Genomic DNA, 18,283 nt, shown 5'->3' on the forward strand with positions numbered 1-18,283 from the left:
TTCATCCTCACGACAGCCCTGAGAGAGGAATTGCCATCCTCTTCTAGCGCTGCAGATGTCTGGGCTCAGGGAGGTGAAGAGACCATGCAGGGCCGTGAAGTTAATAAGGGGCCAGACCCGAAGGTGAGCCCGGGCCCTGTGAAGCCGAGTGCCGCGGCCCCTCCGTCCCCAGACGTGCCGTGGAGGCCCGTGACCTAACGCAGCCCTGCGTGCACAGACCCAGTGCGGTGCGGGCGTGGGGGCGAGGAAGGGGCTCGCTGGCCCGCCCGCCTCTGAGAAGGCCACTCCCCGCTCAGGAGTCTGCGTCACCTGAGCAGGCGGCAGTCACGACGACGGTACCGAGAGCTCTGCTGACTGACACTTGCTAAGGGTTCAGAGGGCACTTCACGCTGGACAGAATGCTTTCATTTAACTCTCTGAGGCGGTCAGCACAGTCCATTCTACACGTAAGAGGACAGAGTCCTAAAGGGTTATGTGACTGCCCGAGGTCACAGAGCCCCTAACTGTGTCCTACAAGAACGCTGGCGCTTTTAGACACAGGTTCCTCTTGTCTGCTCAGGGTGAGAGGGACGCTGACTGGCTGCGAGTATCCTCTCCTTTGTTTCACATCCGGAAGCAGAAGCAACAGTCGAATCAGAGGAAGGTCGCGAAGCACCGGAATCCTGTTCACACCCGGGCTGAGGCTTCATTGTGTTGTACTTAAGCCCTCTTTTTGCACGTGGCCCCATCTGACCGTAGGGAATTTTCTGAATCTTGTTGATATTAATGAAATCAAAGAAGCAGCAAAAATGTTGCATATGCTTCTTATACATTATACCAAAGCTTAACTTGAAGGGAAAACTTAAACTCTCATCTGAAGCCTGGATTGTATAGTTTAGCCGTTTCCCTGAACCTGCACGTCTCCCTTTACTTGCCTCCCTTCCTTTCCCTAACGATGTTTTTAATCTGTAGTGTACTCACTCTTCATCTGTGAGATCTTGTTCCCACGGCCACATTGTACCTGCTCAACCAATGTTAAATATTAAATGTTAGCGTGACTTTTTGAGATCGTTCCGAGCGTGACTGGGCGAGGGAGGGTTCCCTCTCTTTCTTCGTATCTCATTCTTTTTTGAATTTTTCAGCTTATCTGGTACTTCTCAGGGAGAAGATTTTAGGTTTCTTTCCTTCTATCTCAGCATAATCTTAAAGGTGTTAAAATTAAAATACCTAATAATAGACTGCGTTAATAGATTAGCTCCTTTTATAACTTTTGTCGTTTTAAGTAAAAACTTTTTTTGAGTTATTTGGGGTTTTGAATTTATAATACCGTCATTAAAATAGTTTTTTTCCCTCCCATTGACAGTAAAGCTGTCAGTGCCTCAAGATTTGAGCTAAAAACCTGATAGATTTTGTACTTCTTTGTCAGTCCTGCTAAAAACCGAAAGAGAAAGAAACGTCTTGACAACTTGTAGTTGAATCAGAGAATCTGAGAGAATGGAGCTTTCCTCTTGAGCACCATTCACCAAGTGAGACCTTCCAACGGTGCGAGAGTGGAAGCGTAGTGGGTCCTTTTCAGCTGGTTTGTGTAAGCCTTTACTCCTAACAATCTCAGCAGCATGTAGGTCAAGAGATCAGGCGCTGAACCCCTGGAAGCCACCAACTCTGACTGCTCGCTTGCTTTGATAAGGTCCTGTAATGAGTGAGAGCAGAGTTCAGGCCTGGGAAGGGTTTGTGCTAAACTCTCAGAGGTGCAGAGCACTCCAGGAGCTGGGAGGGCCTCGTTTGGGCGTTAGCGGGATCCGTGTTAGTGTTCGGTGCGGTGTGGTTACGTCTGTCCTGCAGAGACAGGTTCTAAGGCAGGTCTGGCTCTCCTGCTGGGGAGAGTACCCTCACAGGTAGTACTCGGGGTTCACTAAGGTGTGTTGGGTGCCCACCGCTGTCAGTGAGGGCATGGAAAACATAAAAGACAGTGTGCCACCTCTAGGGAATTTCGTGTTTTCCAAGGAGGAAGTAGGACCAAGCATACTGTGTCCTCTAGCATTCCTGGGACAATCAGTGCTCGGTAAATTCCACACAAAACACTATCATTTTTCTCAGTTAGACATTTAATATCTAAGATACACTAAGAGTTAAGTGCTAGACCCCTTCCTAGATCACAAAATGACTTAGAGTGCAGAAGACATGACCGCTTAAGTTTGTGTCATGTACCACACATTGTGCCAGGGACGCCCTTTATTGTCTAGTCCTTCTGAAAATGCAGCAATGCAGCGTCCCTCTTATCCTGAGCAGACAAGAGGAAACTGTGTCTAAAAGCACCAGCCTTCCTGTGGGACAGAATTAGGGGCTCTGTGACCTCGGGCAAGTCACATTGTTAGGTCTGCGTCTTCTTACTTGTAAAATGGACTGTGGTGACCACCTCAGAGAGTTAAATGAAAGGATTTCTGTCCGTTATTTCCCGTTTATCAAGAGGAGACCAAGGCTCAAGGAATTACAAACTTGCAAAGTCCAATATGTCTGGTGTTGGGGGTGGCGAGGCGGGCTGTCTGATCCCGAACTCGCACGTCGCCCCCCTCTGCAGTCTGTGAAACCTGGCCAAACTTCAGAGGCAGCAAAGGATTCCTTACAACGGCAGTTCTGGCAGCCGTTTTAGATCAGAAACAGTCACTAACCTGGACTTTCTTGTGATCATGTGATAAAAATCCAAGCGACCATTCTTTTTTGGAGCTTATGATGTATATATTATGGACTTAGCAAATATTTTTCTCTTAAGTGTTGTTGTTTCTATCCTCTTTTCAGGAAGCAAACTTGTAAGTCCTCTCCGTTTGTGTTGATTACGATTAGTTTAGATTCGTAGTGCTGTCTGCTTCTCCTCTGGGGAATTCAAGGTACATTCTCAGTGGGTACATAAAGGCAAAGAGTTCCGTGCGCCATTTATGCTGGAATCTGCTATCTCTAGGAAACGTTCCTCAGACGGTGTGTGATGGACGAGTTCCACAGCACACATGTACTTGCTGAGTAAGTGAACAGTGTTCCGGGGGCCTGATGCTGAGCAGACTGGCCGTCCTCAAAATACGTGCTCATGGACACTCCGATACCGGAGGTTCCCCTGGCGCCCTGTAGGCAGCCTTCGTGGAGGAGTGCCAAGAGAATGGACTGTTCCTGGGGATTTTTATCGTGTAATAGAGAAGTCATTCCAAGTCTTTTTCCCCCTTATGTTTGAAACACAGCACATTAGACCTTTAAATGTTTGCCAGGAGCTATGAGTTTTATTGGAGTCTTGACTAATCTGCTGAGCTTTTCAAGCTTAGACCCTTAGGGTTACAGTCTAAACCTTTAGGAGCTACTTAGAGCAGCAGTCTCGTCATGCAATTACAGGTCTCCTTAGAGTCAGAAACAAGATCTGCAGTTGCTGCTGTCGGTCCCCTACGCCACCGGGCTAGGGAAGTCCAGCGACCTTCCCAGGAGCTTTTAATCACCCCCTTAAAATGTGGTTTACAGCCTAAATGTGGCAGATGAGGTGTGTGCTGTGCTGTGAGCAGTGTGCTCAGTGCCTGTTCGTGCCCTCCCTGTTCCTCCTGGCAGCCCTCTGGGCTCCCCATAAGCCACCCAGGGGGAGCCCTGCCTTCCTGGTGTGGGAAACCACCCCATCACCAGGCCTTTGGAGCATTTCCTAGTCAAAAACTTTTGTATGGCACCGCAAAGGATCTTCTCTATATAGAATTCCGCTCTGGAGAAAATGCTACAATGGCAGATTTCCAGCCTACCGTGTTGTTCTTTAGCCTCTGTTTTGGCTTTACCTGAGGGAAGAGATGTCTTACCTCTCAGAGCTTCTCCCTTTCAACTCTACTTAGTTCAAAGCTAAATAAGCAGAAACAGTCACCTTTCGTGTTTACCCCTTTTTAAGTTCTTTTGTTGTTTTTGTTAATAAAAATAATATGCTCACTGTGAAAATCTGTAAAAGAAGAAATACAGAAGAGATTAAACCCCACAGTTCCCTGGTACTCTACCAATTGTTTTTACTCTGCCTATTATGTTTATACGTAGTTGGCATCATACTCTATATGCAGTTTAGTATCCTGTTTTTTCCTCATTTAAAAAAACTCTTGGTCAAATAATTTTAATTATCAGCATAATCTTTTACATTAAAATTTTGTTAGATTTTTTTAAACAACATTCCTAATATCTTTTGCAAGGTCAGCGTTTATTAAGATATAATTTACATATATTAAAAGTCACAGACTTTAGGTATACAGTTTGATGAGTTTTGACAAATGTCTACAGTCATGTTAATCATCACTGTGATCGAGATACGAGATATAGAACAGTTTTATCATTCCAGAAGATTCCCTCATGCCAATTTATAGTCCGTCCCTCCTACCACCCTTACATCCTGGCAACCGCCGATCTGCTTTCTCTGACTGTAATTTTGCCTTTTTCAGAATGCCATTTAAATGGAACCATACAATAGGTAACCTTCTGAGTCTTTCATTCGGCTTCTTTCACTTAGCATAATGCATTTGAAATTCATTCATGTTGTTGCATGTATCAGTGGTCCGTTCCTTCTTGCTGAGTAGTATTCTGTTTTATGGGCGTTTTGCTGTTTATCCATTTTGCCAGTTGGCATTTAGGTTGTTACTGGTTTTTAGAATTTAGCTGCTATAAACATTTGTGTACAGGTTTTTGTATGAACTAAGTTTTCATTTCTTTTGGGTAAATACCCAAGAGTGGACTTGCTGGCTCAGATGGTAACTATATGTTTAGCTTTATAAGAAACAGGCACACTGTTTTCCAAAGTGGCTGCACCATTGTGCATTCCCACCTCAATCCTTATCTCGTATCACACTCAAAGATTAACTCAAAATGGATTGTACCCCTAAATGTAAAACCTAAAACTTTGTATAAAACTTCTAGACAAAAACATAAGAGAAAATCTTTGCAATCTTGAGTCAGGCAAAGATTTCTTAGGTTTGATACCAAAGGCATAATCCAAGATAAAAACTGATAAATTGAATATCATTAAAATTTAAAACTTCAACTATCTGAAAGATACTGTTAAGAGAATGAAAAGAAAAGCACAGTCTGGAAGAATTTGCAAAACACCCAAAAGGACTTGTATCCAGAATATATAAAGAACTCTCAAAACTCAATAAGGAGAAAACAAACAACCCAAGGAAAAAAATGGGCAAAAGATCTGAACAGATGTTTCACCAAAGAAGAGATTTGGAAGCCAAATAATCACATGAAGACACACTTTAACATTATTAGTCATTAGGGAAATTCGAATCAAAGCCATGATGAGATGCCACTGTATACCCATCAGAGTGGCTAAAAAGGACAGTCCCAGTACTGGTGGAGGGACGGAGCCGCTCAAGCCCTGGGTCCTCTGTGCGCGTCCTTCTTGCTCAGAGCTGCACGTTTTAGGCAGTGGAAACTAGCAGACTGTTGGCTTCCTGGGGAACAGCCGTGTTCAATGTTGGGCCACCTTGTTGATAAGGGGAAGGGACCTAATGTGCATTAAAACCTTGCTCCGTGCCAGGAACTTTGCTCCGTCACAGAAGTCCTATGTGGCATGAAGTCATATTCAGTCCATCTTATAGATGAGGCCGTGAGAGCTGTTGAGTCATGCAACTAGTACAATGGGCAGGCCAGACTGGCTCAGCCCAGAGCTTTTGTTTATTCCGTTCTTTCTCCCCAGCCCTTCATGGAGTCCCTTCCTGTGTGTGGACAGCGTGGGGCCTCACTCACACACACTCCCGCCTGACCACAGCGGGTGCTGTTGTAGATATGACGGTGTAGTTGCTTTTAGGCATTGATCTTTTTTTCCTCTCAGCTAGTTTTAATTTACTTTAGTTCCCCATGTTTGGCCTTGTAGCTGTGACCTTTACAGTGGCTAACAGGCTGCTGTAATAGTTCTTTGATATGTGAGTTATAAAAATGCCCTTACGGATGTTGATTAGATATTGTATGACAGTGTGGCTGAGGCTCAGGCCATTGTGTCGCATCAGGGGCCATCTGCAGTACTGAGTTGTTCTGGGGGGGACAGTGTTTGTATTTTGTTTTGTTTTTTAATCATCTTTATTCCCTTTCTAACTGGCTCCTGGGAATCTTTGTCACGTGGGTCATCTGCTGCCCCTCGGCCCTTCTCAGGAGCAGCCTGGCAATCTGTACTGGGTCCTGAGATATGCGTGCTCAACACAGCGATGAGACAACTTAGCCCTCTCCTGGTCTTCTCATCCTGTCACTCTGGATTTTATCTCAAGAAATGATCAGAAGTGGGAATTCCCATTGTAGCTGAAATCACCATGATTTCGTGTGTTTATAGCTATTAGCTTTAGGCATTCCTGTAGTTGACAGCAGCCACTCTCAGCTGAGCGATTTCCTGCTTTGTGGGACCCTGCACACACACACACACACACACCCATTTTTAAAAGTTACTCTCCATTTCAGGCAGCATCAAAGACTTCTCTCCCCTTTTGAAATCTTGGAGTGTTAGCAGCTGGGCTCGCCTTTGCCGGTTTTCCTGCCAGCCCTGCTTTATGGCTTCAGGAACACGTGACACCGCTCTCGCAGTAGTGCCTGGTCTGCCACACTTTCTGTAGGGAACACGCTCTCTCCTGACTTCATTCCCACTCGCTCAGCTCTGACCCAGCTGTGCTGCTGCTGCCGTTGCAGAAAGTAGCATGAGTAGAGGAGAAGGGCTGCTAGCTTTGGGGCGACACTGTTTGCAACTGAAGAAGCCCTTCACTCGAGGAAGACCTCAGGCAGTGTTGCTGAAATTGAAAAAAGCTGCAGGCTTCTCTGGCCCTTTTTGGGATCTCTGAACCCCCACTGGTCAGCTAGCCGCCACTCTATAGCCACCAGCCCCTGAGATTTCTCATCTAGGTGCCAGTACACCGCAGCACAGAGAAACCCAGTCTCCTGGGACCGTGGAAGGATCCAAATCCCCTCCCAGCCGCTCCCCAGCTGTGTGACTGGTCGTCTTACCCAGCCTCTCGGAGCCTGTTCTTGCGTCTGTAAAATGGGGATATTGATACCACTGTGTTGGACTTTTATGAAGACTAAGTGGACTAAGTGCCCAGCACTTAGTGGCCCAGCTGGCCAGCAAAGCATACAGTGCGTGTGCTCACTGAGCAACGTTGTAAGCATCCACATTTTAACCCCCATAAAATAGAGGCGCCCGAGCCGAGGCAGGGAGGCCTACGTTAATCCTGCTTGTGCTGTTCCGGGGCATCACCTCTCCATAGACAGGACCTGTCTGTGGACTTCTTCAGCTGAGGCTGTGCAGCCGCCCTACCCTGGCCTAGCCGACGCTGTCCTTGCCCCCGCACCGGGCACTGCTGCGTGCCCTTCTGCCGCCTCTCCTCCAGGTGCTGTCCTCGCCGTGTTCATCTTCTTTGTCCTTTCCCACCAGGAAGCCTGTCGGACAGCTCTGCCAAGCTCTTTGAAGTTCCTGACACGTGGTAACCCAGACCTGAGCACAACGAATTCCTGGTACTGTCGCCGAGGAGGAGCCAGCCGGCACATTTGGAAGCCATACTGTATTTAATTTAATAAATGTGGTATGGGAGGGGTTTGAAACCAAGTATGTCTCCTGAAAAAAGCCAGTTTTTATTTTTGCAGCTGTGTTTCTTTTCTTCCTTTTTAATGTAAACTGCCTGCTGACACTCAGCACAGTTGTAGGCTGTCGTGAACGTGTGCATTATTAACCAGCTAATTACTTGTTGCTTGTGTGAAACTTTTCCTGTCATGAATTAGTGTGTTTAAGAATCCATCGGATGGGGAATGTCACCCCTGAAATATGCAAAAGAGCCGAGATTCTTGGATGCTGTGACCATGGCTTTGGGATTGAGCTCTTTCCACCTTCGAGAGGTTCTCATCCATCTTCTCACGCTCAGAGTCTGGGGCAGTGGCAGGACGCGGTTCCAGTCTCCCGGTGGAGAGATCGGCCGTGTCTGCCTGCTTCCCGCCACAGCAGCCTGAGAATATTAAGCTCTCAAACTTGTGTCTCCAGTAGGAAAACGTCTCCCGCATCAACCCAGAAAGGAACTTAAAATATGCCTTGGCCTCTGGGGCATATCTATGCAGAGTTATTTTCCTAAGATGTGAGTTTCTCAGAGCGGAGTGTATGAGTGAAAAAGTTCATTTCTCTTTTACCTGTAGTGCTGCGCTCACTCTTCCAGTCTTAGCCTGGTCATCTGCTCTGTTTGTTTGGGTGGCGTGTGTGCGTCCATGTGCGTGTGTGCGCGCGTACGTGTGTGCGTGGAATCATGACAAATCTACAACATGCACCAGCCCTTTCTCTGTTGAAACAGATCGCAAGAGCGACAGAATTTCCTGGATCTACTTCATAGATCTGCTTCATATAGATCAATGTTAGATATTTAACATTTTTGTATCATGGAAATAAAAATGAAAAATGTATTTCCAGAAGGTGAAAATTAAAGAAATTTTCATAGGATTCTGGTTTTTTCCTTCTTCTTTTTTATAAGTGAATGACATATTCAATCTCTACATAGATGTTTCCCTGTAAAGATCACCCCTGACAAGCTCTGGTAAGTCCTTAAGCCCAGTGTTTATGGATTTTTTTTTTCTTTTTTTGCCTCTAACCCCTATAGCTGCCTTAAGGAGTCAGACGCCCAGCGCTGGAGTTGAGCTCTGGGGCAAATGGCTGTCTGCGTTTTTCCACAGGAGGAATCTGAGCTCTTACCTGGAATTCAGATTTGTAACACTTTCCCCAATTAAGAGCCTCTTGACACTTCCCTCTTCCCCGCCTCCCCCTTCCCCAGGAGTTTGATAGCCACAAAGCTGCAAACCCAGACTTGGCAGGACGAGCTTCACCCTGCTGAGCTGTCACTGCTCACAGCTGGTGGAGATGCATGCAGGAGGGTGGAGACAGGCGGTGAGGACAGTATCACCAGGAGGGCCTTCCAGGGTGCTGCGGACCCTGCCGAGTCATGAAAACCTACGGGGGATGGGGTTGGGCGGGGGGGCGGGTGCGCGGAGTGCCTGATGCTTCTCTTTAACACGCTGAACAAGAGGGAAAACCCGCAGCAGGCTGTGGCTGGGCACAAATGAAAAAACACGTGTGGCCTAAGGGGCAGGCCTTGCGTGGAGATGCAGAGCGCCGGGCGGGCCAACAGCCTCCGCGGGGTGCAGGTCTTCACTGGGAGCGCAGGCTGGCCTCTTGCCCCACGTAATGAAGTTCTTCCTTGTGCCCTGAAGCCCGGTGCTCTCTGCTCACAGAGCTTTACAGACACACATTGCACCCTCCTTGCTTGCTTTCCAGAAAGGGCCTGTGCTCCCGAGCCTCATGGAACTCTGCTTTCCTGCCAGCTACAGCTGTGTGTTCCCGGACCCAGTATTTAGTACCCTCTCAGAGCTTCAGTTTCCTCAGTCGTAAAATCAGGATAAGAAACCTCCCTCCTAGGATGGTTTCCAGGATTAAATGAAATTAGGTAAAATGCCCAGCATACACAGTGCGCAAGAAACTGTAGTTATAGTGGAAGATTACGCTTCTGATCTGAAACCCTCATGGTATCTGCTTCCATCCACGGGAGCCCACATAGGCATGGTCACGTGGGACTTGGCTTAGAATTAAATACCCAGCGGAGACCTCGTACACGCCCGGGCCCCTATTTTCCCAAAGGTAACAGATGAGTTAAAACAGGTGAACTGGGCTGGCCCTCCGCCCCTCCAGACATATACACCAGGCTTTGTTGAGTGTCTTGGGCATAACAACCCTGGGATGGTGCTTCGGGTGTTTTGATACAACTGAGGTCCAGAGGCATAGTATGACGGGGCTGTGCTTAGGGCTGTGTCTTTCTTGAGGACCGCGGCCAAACCTGGAGGCAGACATGGGTGTGGGGACCTCCGTGTTTCCTGCAAATGCTTCTGTAGTTCTTTGATTTTGGAGCTGAGGTGCAGGCTAAGCACCGTGGCTCTATCCATTTTTTATAGCTTTGTTCAGTTTTTTCCTCCCAACATTTTATTATGAAAATTTTCAAACTTACAGAGAAGTTGAAAGAATTGTTCAGTGAACACCCATTTACTCCCCACCTAGATTGTGCAGTTACCATTTTGCTGTATTTGCTTTATTACATAACCGTTCAGCCGTCCCTCTATCCATCCTTCAATTCATCTTAGTTTTGTTTCTTTCTTTCTTTTTTTTTTTTTTTTTTTGAGGAAGATTGGCCTGGAGCTAACATCCGCTGCCAATCCTCCTCTTTTTGCTGAGGAAAACTGGCCCAGAGCTAACATCTGTGCCCATCATCCTCTATTTTATATGTGGGACGCCTGCCACAGCATGGCTTGATCAGCAATGCTTAGGTCCGCACCCAGGATCCGAACCGGCGAACTCCAGGCTGCTGAAGCAGAGCCCGCAAACTTAACCACTACGCCACCGGGCTGGTGCAATTTATCTTAGTTTTTGATGCATTTCTAAGTGAGTTGCAAACAGTGCACTCCCCCTCCCAAATACTTCAGCTTGTTGTTAGCCAGAGTCTAATATTTATTTATATTTGAGGGTCAGTGGGGATAAAATTCATAGTGAAATGCTCAGAACTTAAATGTACTGTTTCACAAGTTCTGATGAGTGGACCCCAAACTATCAAGATACAGTACTTTACCATACAGTACAATACCCAGAATATTCCCTTCTGCTCTGCCCGGTCAACCCCTACCCCTCTCACACCCCCAGAGGCAACCACCGGTCTGAATTTTTTCACCACAGATTAGTTTGACTTTTTCTAGAACTTCATGGAAACAGAATCACTCTGGTGTGAGGCCTCTTTGACTCAGAGTGATGAGATCCATCCGTGTCACTGCAGGTGTCAGCAGTTCCTTTTGTTGCCGAGGGTGCAGCCACCACAGTTTGTCCAGTCTCCAACTGATGGACGCCTGGGCCCTTTCCAGTTTGAAGCTGTTATGAATCAAGCTGCTGTGAACATTCCAGTACAAGTCTTTTTGAGAACAAAAGCTTTCATTTTGGGGAGGTGGGATTGCTGGATGATAGGACAGGTGTATGTTTAGTATTACAGGAAACTTCTAGATCTTTTCCAAAGTGCTCGTATCATTGATACCCTCACCAACAATGTATGACAGTTCCAGTAGCTCCCTTCCTTGGCAGCAGTTGGCGTTGTCAGTCTTTGGCCGTCCTGTCAGGTGTATGGTATACTCATTGCAGGTTTCCTTCATGTTTCCCTGATGACTAATGACGATGTACTTATTGGCCATTTGTATATATTCCTCTGTGAAGTATCTATTCAATTCTCTTGCCTTTTCTCGGATTATTTGTCTTTCTGTTATTAAGTTGTAGACATTTGTAGGGTCATGCTTGCCTGGCAATAAGCTGTGTGCCTTATAGCAACCATGTGTCCTGGCAGAACACCCACCATCCGACATTGTAACTGTTTCTCTCAAAGAACATCACATTCTGAGGGAACACAGAGCTCTTCCACGTGAGCTTGTGATCCTTGGAATGCTGCCCATGCTAGGACAGTCCCTCTTGGCAAGCATGTAGTCTTGTTCCCCTGCCTATATAAGCATCCCCCTCTCCATTCACGGTAGCGGGTGCAGGTGCACCATTCGGTCCAGCCGGCCACTCCCAGACATTCCCCACAAGCAAGACGCAGTAAACCTTTATGCCCTGTGTACCATCTCCAGGTCTTTTCTTCAGTCTCTCTGCAACCTGTCCCGCTCTGCTTGTGCAACTGGGTGTACAGCCAAACAACCTTCATTATATATTTCTGGACATCAGCCCTTTGTCAGATCAGTTTTGCACATATTCAGTCCAGTGTATGGCTTGTTTGTTTGTTTTTTTTCTCCGGCCTTACTGAGATACAGTTGACATAGAACATGGTGTAAGTTTAACATGTTGACTTGATATCCCATATGTTGCAAAAAGATCACCACTGTAGCGCTTGCCCACACCGCCGTTGCATCACACAATCACCATTTCTTGTGGTGAGAACATTCGGGATCCACACTCCTCCAGCAACATGTTTATTTTCTTAACAGTGTCTTTTACTGGGCAGAAATTTTTCATTTTACTAAAATCTACTTTATCGATTTTCTCTATGTCCTTTCTAAGAAACTCTCAAGTTGTAAAGATAGTCTTTCGTGTTTCTTCTAGAAGCTTTATAGTTCTAGCGTTTATGTTTAAGTCTACATCCATCCTGAATTAATTTGGGGGAGTTTGGTATGAGGAGTCGAGGTCCCTTCATTCCATGTTGGATATCCAGTCATGCCAGCACCGTTTGTGGAGAAGACCGTTCCTATTGGATTTCTTGGTGCATCGTGCAAAACTCTGTTGACCTGATGACAAGTGTGGGTCTTGAGTGTGTGTGTGTTTAAAGTGTGCTGATATTACTGCACAACAGCACAAAGAGGCTCTCCTCCCTCCTGCGTGTGCAGCTCCCACCTGCACAATTTTGCAGCCCTTTTCTTGACATGGAGCAGAAAATGCTGTGACCCTTGGTTCCTATTGAGGCCAGGCCAGGCCACTCTCTCCTGACCTGGGAAACTAGCGAGTGTTAAAAATAGTGCCATGTTTTGAGATGCTTTTTTTTTTTTAATCTCATGACTTAGGTTTCATGACTTCAATTGAAATCTTTTTTTTCCCCCAAATGATTCATGGAGTAAATCGACGCGTCCGATTTTGTCGAGGAGGAGAAATGGGATCCCTGATGGCCAGTTCATGTTTCTCCTGGTTGTGAGCCGTCCTCTCCTCCAAGTTGTCTGGTCCCTACCGAAGCTGTTCGGTCTGTCTGCAGCCGCTTGCCCGTTGCCGTCTTGGCCTCCTGCTTTTTCTAGTCATGTCGTGAACCTGAACTTGAGGAAGCTCTTGGTTGCGGCCGGGCCTGGTGAAAATGTTCACCAGCTGAAAGGGCCTTTTATAATTGAAATGTTTTAGACAAGATAATCCCAAGGAAAAAGACAGGACAACAAAGAGAGCCCCCTTTCTTTTCCTTCTTTTTGGGGGGAGGGATGGACTTTAATCTGTGTTTCAGAAGAAAAGAGACTGAATTCTCATGCCCATTTTTTTTTAATTTTTTTATTAATGTTATGATAGATTACAACCTTGTGTCATGCCCTTTTTTTTAAGGGAAATACTAGACCGGAAACCCTGAAGCCAAAGACGCTTGCCTGGGTGTGCAAATTGTGCACTTGTGGGGAGCCCTGTGCAGAGGGCAGCCTTGTGCTCCCGTGCCTGGCTTATGCAGCTTGTCCATGGAAAGTTCTTGCCGTATTTCTGAGACCAGCCAGGGAACTGGTTACCTGCCCTTGACGCTCGCCGCCTCCAGCTCGAGGTGGGTGGGGGAGTGCTCCTCCCCCGACTTGCCCTCCCCAGTGCTCCACGCCTGGACAGTCGAATCTTCATGCCTGGCAACCGCCAGACCCTTGAAAACACTTAGACCCGTGCTAGGAAGGTAGACTCTCTTTGCACGTCTCCCCTCTGTGCCCTGCGGTCCAGTTGGCCCAGCCTCTTATTTTCGATACCCAGAATCTGGGAATTCAGAGTCGCTCGTTTTACTCAGGAATGACTCATCTTACCCAGCAGGTCCTCCATTTGTTGAATGAGGTAATATTAAATAGCATCTCCGAGCGCCGTGCCTACAAGTTACCTTGATAAAGGATCGTGACTCACGAGCTTGGGCTTTGGCCTGCTTTTGGAGCCTGGGTCTAAGTGGGAAAAAATGGAGGGTCCTTTGGGTGTTCTGTTGTTTTCACAAGCACGGTAATTCTCCGCTGTCCAGTTGACTTCATCTTCCGCCCGGTATGTGTGAATCAGCAAGCACTTAGCGTCCTGATGGATAGTGTGATAAGAGAACCCCGCCTTGCTGGGTCTCAGAGGCCTCATTGTCTCCCTTTTCCATTCGCTCATTCCCACTCAGCCTCTTGGAAGAGTTTCTGTTAATAACGGGCTGAGGAAACCACACATTAGAGGCAGCGTGCTGCGCACGGTGTGGTGCACAGCATCTGGACTTTCTGATCAAGTCGCCCAGATCTGGGCTCAGTCCTCATTCTGCCGCTCGCCAGCTGTGTGAGCCCGAGGACGCTGGCTCAGCCTGGTTTCCTGCCAGGCCGACTAGATCCCCACCACTCTCCTGTGGGTCACTGTGAGCTGCCCAGAGAGAACAGAAGGCTCCCACAGGGAGTGGGTGGTCACTAAGGTCTCTCCCCAGTTCTCTGCCACTGTTCACTTACACTGGGAAAAATCGGGGGCTTCTTCCTTGAAGACACATGACCCCTGCTCTTGAGAACTTTCCATTTTAGAATAAATTCCCAGGGGGTGGCCCCCATGGCTGAGTGGTTGGATTGGCACACCCCACTTCAGCGGCCTGGGGTTTGCCAGTTCAGATCCTGGGCACTGACCTACACACTGCTTATCAAGCCATGCTGTGGCAGCATCCCACATAGAAGGATCTAGAGTGACTTGGAACTAGGATACACAACTATGTATTGGGGCTTTGGGGAGGAAAAAAAGAAGGAAGATTGGCAACAGATTAGCTCCGGGCCAATCTTCCTCACCAAAAAAAAAACCAAAAAATAAAATTCCCCCTCTAGTGTTCAGTCCTAACTTTTGAAAGTAAATTTTCTTCTCTACTCCACTGTATGTTTTTTCTGTAACATTAATAGGAAATACAGTCTCACGTCACTTAACGAAGGGGTTGTGTTCTGAGAAATGCATCGTTAGGCAATTTCGTCATTGCGCAAACATCATAGAGTGCACTTACACAACCCTAGATGGTAGAGCCCACCACACCTCTAGGCTCTGTGGTGCTGATTTTATGCGAGCACCGTCGTACGTGTGGTCCGTCATTGACCGAAATGTCGTTACGCGGCACATGACTATATGTTGAAGCATACTCTATTCTAAGCGCCTCGCAATCTTTTTGAGATGTAGGTACTCTTATCCCTAATTGAAGATAAAACAGAGGCCCAGGCGGGTTCAGTTCAAACTCCAGGATGTGTGAGTACAATGCCGACGTGCCTAACCAAGATACTGTCATATGTCCACATGAAGGATGTCACATGGAAGGGAGACAGAAAAAAGGGAGCAGAAGTGCTGAGGGACGGGAGGTCGCCAGATCCTTTGTGTACCTGAGTCTCCTCTGTGCGTCCCCTGGGTACAGCAGGAGTCAGTGCCAGATTAGGCCCAGATTCCCCCTTTCTGTGGCCTCCATCCGTCCCTAGCTCTAAGCAGAGAGAGTCCGCCACGCACCTGCACCCTCCCGCCGCAGACGATCATAAAGCTTTGTCCGGAGGCTTGTTTCTTAAGAGACAGCTTCTCAGCAGGGGGATTACAGCCATCAGGGAACAGAAACACTTTAAAGGCTCTCAATATAGATGGCCAAATTGCTTTCCAGTTTATGCTCCTGCCAAAGGACTAGGAATCCTGAGCAGCGGTGTCCAGGACGCCCGCCTCGGGAGCCAGCTCATCACTCCACCTTCAGAGGAGGGCTGGGAGGCCCCGAGACACGCCCGGGTCTTTGAAGTTCCTTGTTCCCAGCAGGATCAGCATCACCTGAGAACCTGTCAGAATTGCAAATTCTTGGGCCTCACCCCAGTCCTACTGAGTCAGAAGCCCCAGGGGTGGGGTGGGGCCCGGCAGTCTGCAAACAAGCCCTCCAGGTGATTCTGGTGCCTGCTGGGTCTGGGAGCCCCTGGTCTTGGGCAAGCTGCGTCAGCTGGGAGGGGAATGCACACGCTTGTTTATGGACCAAATCCGTGACGGCTGGGAGCAGCTCCGAGGGCAGGGTCACTTGCACCTCGAGTTCACATGGAGTCGGCACCTCTTAGCTCGAGCCTTTAGCTTGGATGGTTGGGACCGTGAGGAGGGTGTCACTCTCGCTCATGTTAAGGGTCCAGCTCTCGTAGACTCTTGTTATTCATCCTTGCAGGTTTATTCTCTGCCAGGCGCGTTGTCATTCTCCCCTTTGTTGCTTCCCAAGAAGAAAGGAAAAGCTTAGAGCAGTTTAGAAACACCCTAAGGTCACACAGCCAGCAAGCGGCAGAACTGAAATAGGAACCCAGTCCGTCTGCCAGACTGAGCTCTTACCAGCCACACCGCCTGAGAGGAGGTGAGATGCTTACATAACATGGGAGCCTTTCAAATGATTGGGTTTGTTGCTGCTGTTCTGGAATCTTCCGAAGCTCTGTCTCAAGCATCTCGAGAAAGTAGCTTTCCCCTGCATGGTCTAACCTCAGACCCTGACAAACCAAAGCTGGTCTTGGGCCCACTTAGCTCTTGCCTGGTTGACAATTCCTAGCAGGTTGGTGAGGTGAGCTTTTATTTCCCCTCACCTCTTTTAATTCAGCTCGCAGGGATGTTTCTAGCGTGTCCAGATTCCAGGCATCCCGTTTAGGGAAGTGTCTCAGTTTTATATCCCTTGGCCATGACACTCGGAGTGATGAGTTCTCAAAGCCCACGTTAAATGACAGGTGAGGGGCCAGAGAGCTGAGGGGACGAGGACGCTGAGTGTGGTTCGTCTGTTTCACCATCTCACTCAGGGGTGAGCCTTCCGTTTGGGATTCACTCTGGGACTCGGCCCCCTGGGGCTTCGCAGCTCAGCTTGTAGGGAGTGGTGGCGGGGTGGGCCAGAGGCCAGAGCCCAAGCGCCAGGCCAGGCTCACGGCCGCCCCGAGGGAGTCCCCCTGGAGGGCCTCTGGAGGTGCCCTCATCACAGCAACACAGAGGAGACTCGGAATATTCCCTTTTGGGGCTGGAGAAGGGAAGCCAGATGAAATGTGAAGAGGTGTCTGGAAGCGCGGAGGAAACCAGTGGGCCCTTCCAGAAGTTCTATTTGTGGTAAGAAACCTTGGCATGGGGCAGCCAGCTCTACTGCAAAAATAGACCGAACGGCTCCATTCTGGAAGCAAAGGTCCCTCCGGAGAGGAGGCGAGCTCGAGGGAGACTTCAGAAGTCTCTGTCCCTCTCTTCTGCCTCCCTCTGGACTCCAGCACTGTGAAGAGAGAAAAGCAGAACATTGAAAAATGAACTCTTGAGTACAGCCATGCGTTTACTGTCGCAAATGGGGCCAATGGGAACGCAGGGCAAAGGGAAGGTTTCAGATCAGCTTCTGGAAACCAAAGGGGCCTCCAGTCCATCCCTGTGTCTGCCAGGACCAGCTCCCCTCCCTGTCTTCATTCTCCTTGGCCTCCAAATGGGTGAGATGACTAAGGCAATAGGGCACAATGTGCCAAAGGAGGGAGTGTGGCTGGAAGATTCAGACCTTGACAGTGATCAAAGGCAGGACCCCGGAGAGAGGTGGTCTGAAGACCCTCCTTTAAAACTCCGAGCTGACAGCCTAATGGGGGTTGTGAAAGAAGGAAATGAGACGTGACCCACTCGTGAGGTCCATCCTGACTCTGGAAGTCTGCCCCTGCCGTCTCTCTGTTCGGGGTGCTCATTTGGCTCCTCTCTGGGGCACAAACTTCCTCTCTTCTAGCGCCCCGGCCCCTGCAGTGACAACAGCAACAAGCAGCCGCAGGCGTCCATCGGCTTCCTGACATCACAGCAGAACCAAGTCTGAAGCTTCTTGGGGTGGTCCTCGAGGACCCCCACCGTATTTTCCTGGACTCCTGGCCACGCTAAGGTTCCTGTGAACAGACACAAGTGCACAAGGTCACCGATAAAGAGTTGTGCTCCTGGAAGGGGGCCCCTTGTTTTTGGCGGGGAAATCATAAAGGAGCTTATACCCCGTGTCTCCTCGGTTAGAACTGGGACACATCATCAAGCAAATCAGGTTGCTTGCCCCTTCTGCCCACAGGAGATGGGTGGCATCTGCACCTTCCTCCCTCTCTCTGTTTGAGGCCAAGAACTGTCAACATCCAGCTGTGGCTTTATATTCAGCTGCCACTCAGCTGGTTGGAGTTGAAAGGTCAAATGTCATGGGGAATTAGCAGCCCGGTTTACCAGCAGCACTTCTGTGCTCAGAGGGCGCGAGGGCGCCTGTCAGTGACCTTAGGCAGAGACTAGAGACAGAATTCCCTCTCACACAGACACGCCTTCATCTGCTTATTTGCTTATTAATGTTGGACTGAAGTGGAAAGGAGTTGTATTTTCCTGGAAGCACCCCATTTCTTTGAGCCGAACTTCTTCAATCGTGTCATTCTGGTAGGGCCTGCCATTCACAGCACCTCACTCCCCTAGCCACAGGTGGGCACATGACCCAGGCCCAGCCAATCAGAGTGACCCCTCCTACCGCAGGATGGGACCCATCACTTCCTGGGCAGGTGGAGTTGCAAGGAAGATTCTCTTACCTGTTGGGGCCACTGTCCTGGAAGGACCTGATCTGGGTTG

At 48.4% G+C, this 18,283-nt stretch overlaps 1 protein-coding gene across 12 annotated transcripts in view; it reads left to right on the forward strand.

Annotated features, from left to right (window-relative positions):
- PARN (poly(A)-specific ribonuclease) overlaps window positions 1–18,283 on the forward strand; it is a 242,520-nt gene that overhangs the window by 140,520 nt on the left and 83,717 nt on the right. For 5 of the 12 annotated variants that reach the window (XM_070230978.1, XM_001490145.7, XM_070230983.1 and 2 more), the window contains one exon: window positions 7,391–8,437. The exons of the other annotated variants lie outside the window; for them this stretch is intronic. In XM_070230978.1, coding sequence (XP_070087079.1) covers window positions 7,391–7,443 — 53 coding nt within the window. In that variant the 3' untranslated portion in view covers window positions 7,444–8,437. Of the gene's footprint in view, window positions 1–7,390; window positions 8,438–18,283 lie in introns of those variants that run through there. 12 annotated transcript variants of the gene reach the window in all.

Source organism: Equus caballus, chromosome 13, assembly GCF_041296265.1.
Source record: "Equus caballus isolate H_3958 breed thoroughbred chromosome 13, TB-T2T, whole genome shotgun sequence".
NCBI classification, from domain to species: Eukaryota; Metazoa; Chordata; class Mammalia; order Perissodactyla; family Equidae; genus Equus; species Equus caballus.